Source organism: Haplochromis burtoni, unplaced genomic scaffold (assembly GCF_018398535.1).
Source record: "Haplochromis burtoni strain Fernald_Lab_line unplaced genomic scaffold, NCSU_Asbu1 Contig_3717, whole genome shotgun sequence".
NCBI lineage: Eukaryota > Metazoa > Chordata > Actinopteri > Cichliformes > Cichlidae > Haplochromis > Haplochromis burtoni.
In genome coordinates this window covers 1-1,165 of record NW_024586078.1, presented here as the reverse complement: position 1 = coordinate 1,165, position 1,165 = coordinate 1, and the positions used below count along the sequence as shown (strand labels likewise).

At 41.0% G+C, this 1,165-nt stretch overlaps 1 protein-coding gene across 1 annotated transcript; it reads left to right on the top strand.

Moving 5' to 3' along the window:
• Nucleotides 1-9: 9 nt before the first annotated feature.
• LOC102314678 (arfaptin-1) lies at nt 10-903 on the top strand (the record flags this gene model as incomplete). Its single annotated transcript, XM_005953325.3, is given in 2 exon segments — nt 10-510; nt 729-903. Coding segments are annotated over 2 exon segments (243 nt in total), but the record flags the coding sequence as incomplete, so codon positions are not given.
• Between the last annotated feature and the right edge of the window lie 262 nt (nt 904-1,165).

Below are 1,165 nucleotides of genomic sequence, written 5' to 3'. Positions count from 1 at the left end.
TTCACACTGAAATCTCTCAAGCTGTTACAGGGAGAGTCAGACAAGCTTACAGCATTTTAAGAAATTGGTGATAAAAAGGCTTTAATATATGGAAAAAGCTACACAGAGTCCATGTAAACCTTAAGAAATCTTTAAGAAATGTTTTGATATCTTGTCCAGTCATAAACTGGAATCCAGAGGACGATATCGCCATTAAAGATCTCGGGTTCAACTGATTTGCCATTTTTCTGGTTGTAAACTAACCTAACAGATGATTCAGGTTCATTTAACCAGCTATAGTTCCCATTGATGTGGCTTTTATGTCTCTATGCGTCATGCTTACCTTACATTTTCTTTGTAATATAAATACCAGCTGGAGTTTGGCATAAATGCAGACGCTCAGAGGTTTCTCTCCAAGAGCGGCGAAACGCTGACGGAAGCCATCAACGCCTTCACATCTGACATGAACACACTGGTCAACAAAACCATTGAAGACACAATGATCAATGCTAAGCAGTATGAGACTGTCAGGTGGGTTAAAAAGCACACTTCCTTTTTCCCTTTCTCAATAAATTCATGTGCTGTGACAGTGACTCTGCAATCAAACTAACATCCAACCAGAAAGAAGCAGGGAGGTCAATCTCTGCACCCACGCAGCAGGAAATTGAGATCAAATGAGAGATGCCTAACCACTACAATACAACAGGGAGCTTCAGTGCACACATCCGTGTCAATTTCCTGTCTTCCAGGATCGAGTATGATGCGTTCCGAGTCGATCTGGAGGAGCTGAACATGGGCCCCCGTGATGCTGTCACCGTGCCCAAACTGGAGCAGGCCCAGAAAGACTTCCAGACTCAGAGGGAGAAGTACGAGAAGCTCCGAGACGACCTGTCAGTCAAAGTCAAGCTGCTGGAGGGGAACAAGGTGACATTATTGGATTGATCTTTACCTCGTGCATCTGAAGTTAGGGAATAAAAATGGAGGTGACGACGTATGACTGAAACCATGTGACAAGTGAAATAGTTTTTAGCATCCTTTAAGGTTTCTCATCGTTTCCATGCATTTTTTCCCCAAATTATTCGACTATAAAATATTCTGTCACATTAAGCCATATTTTGTTGATATGACTACTTTTTATTAGGAGATGATGATAATAATAATGTTTATATAATAAAAACAGTTGATC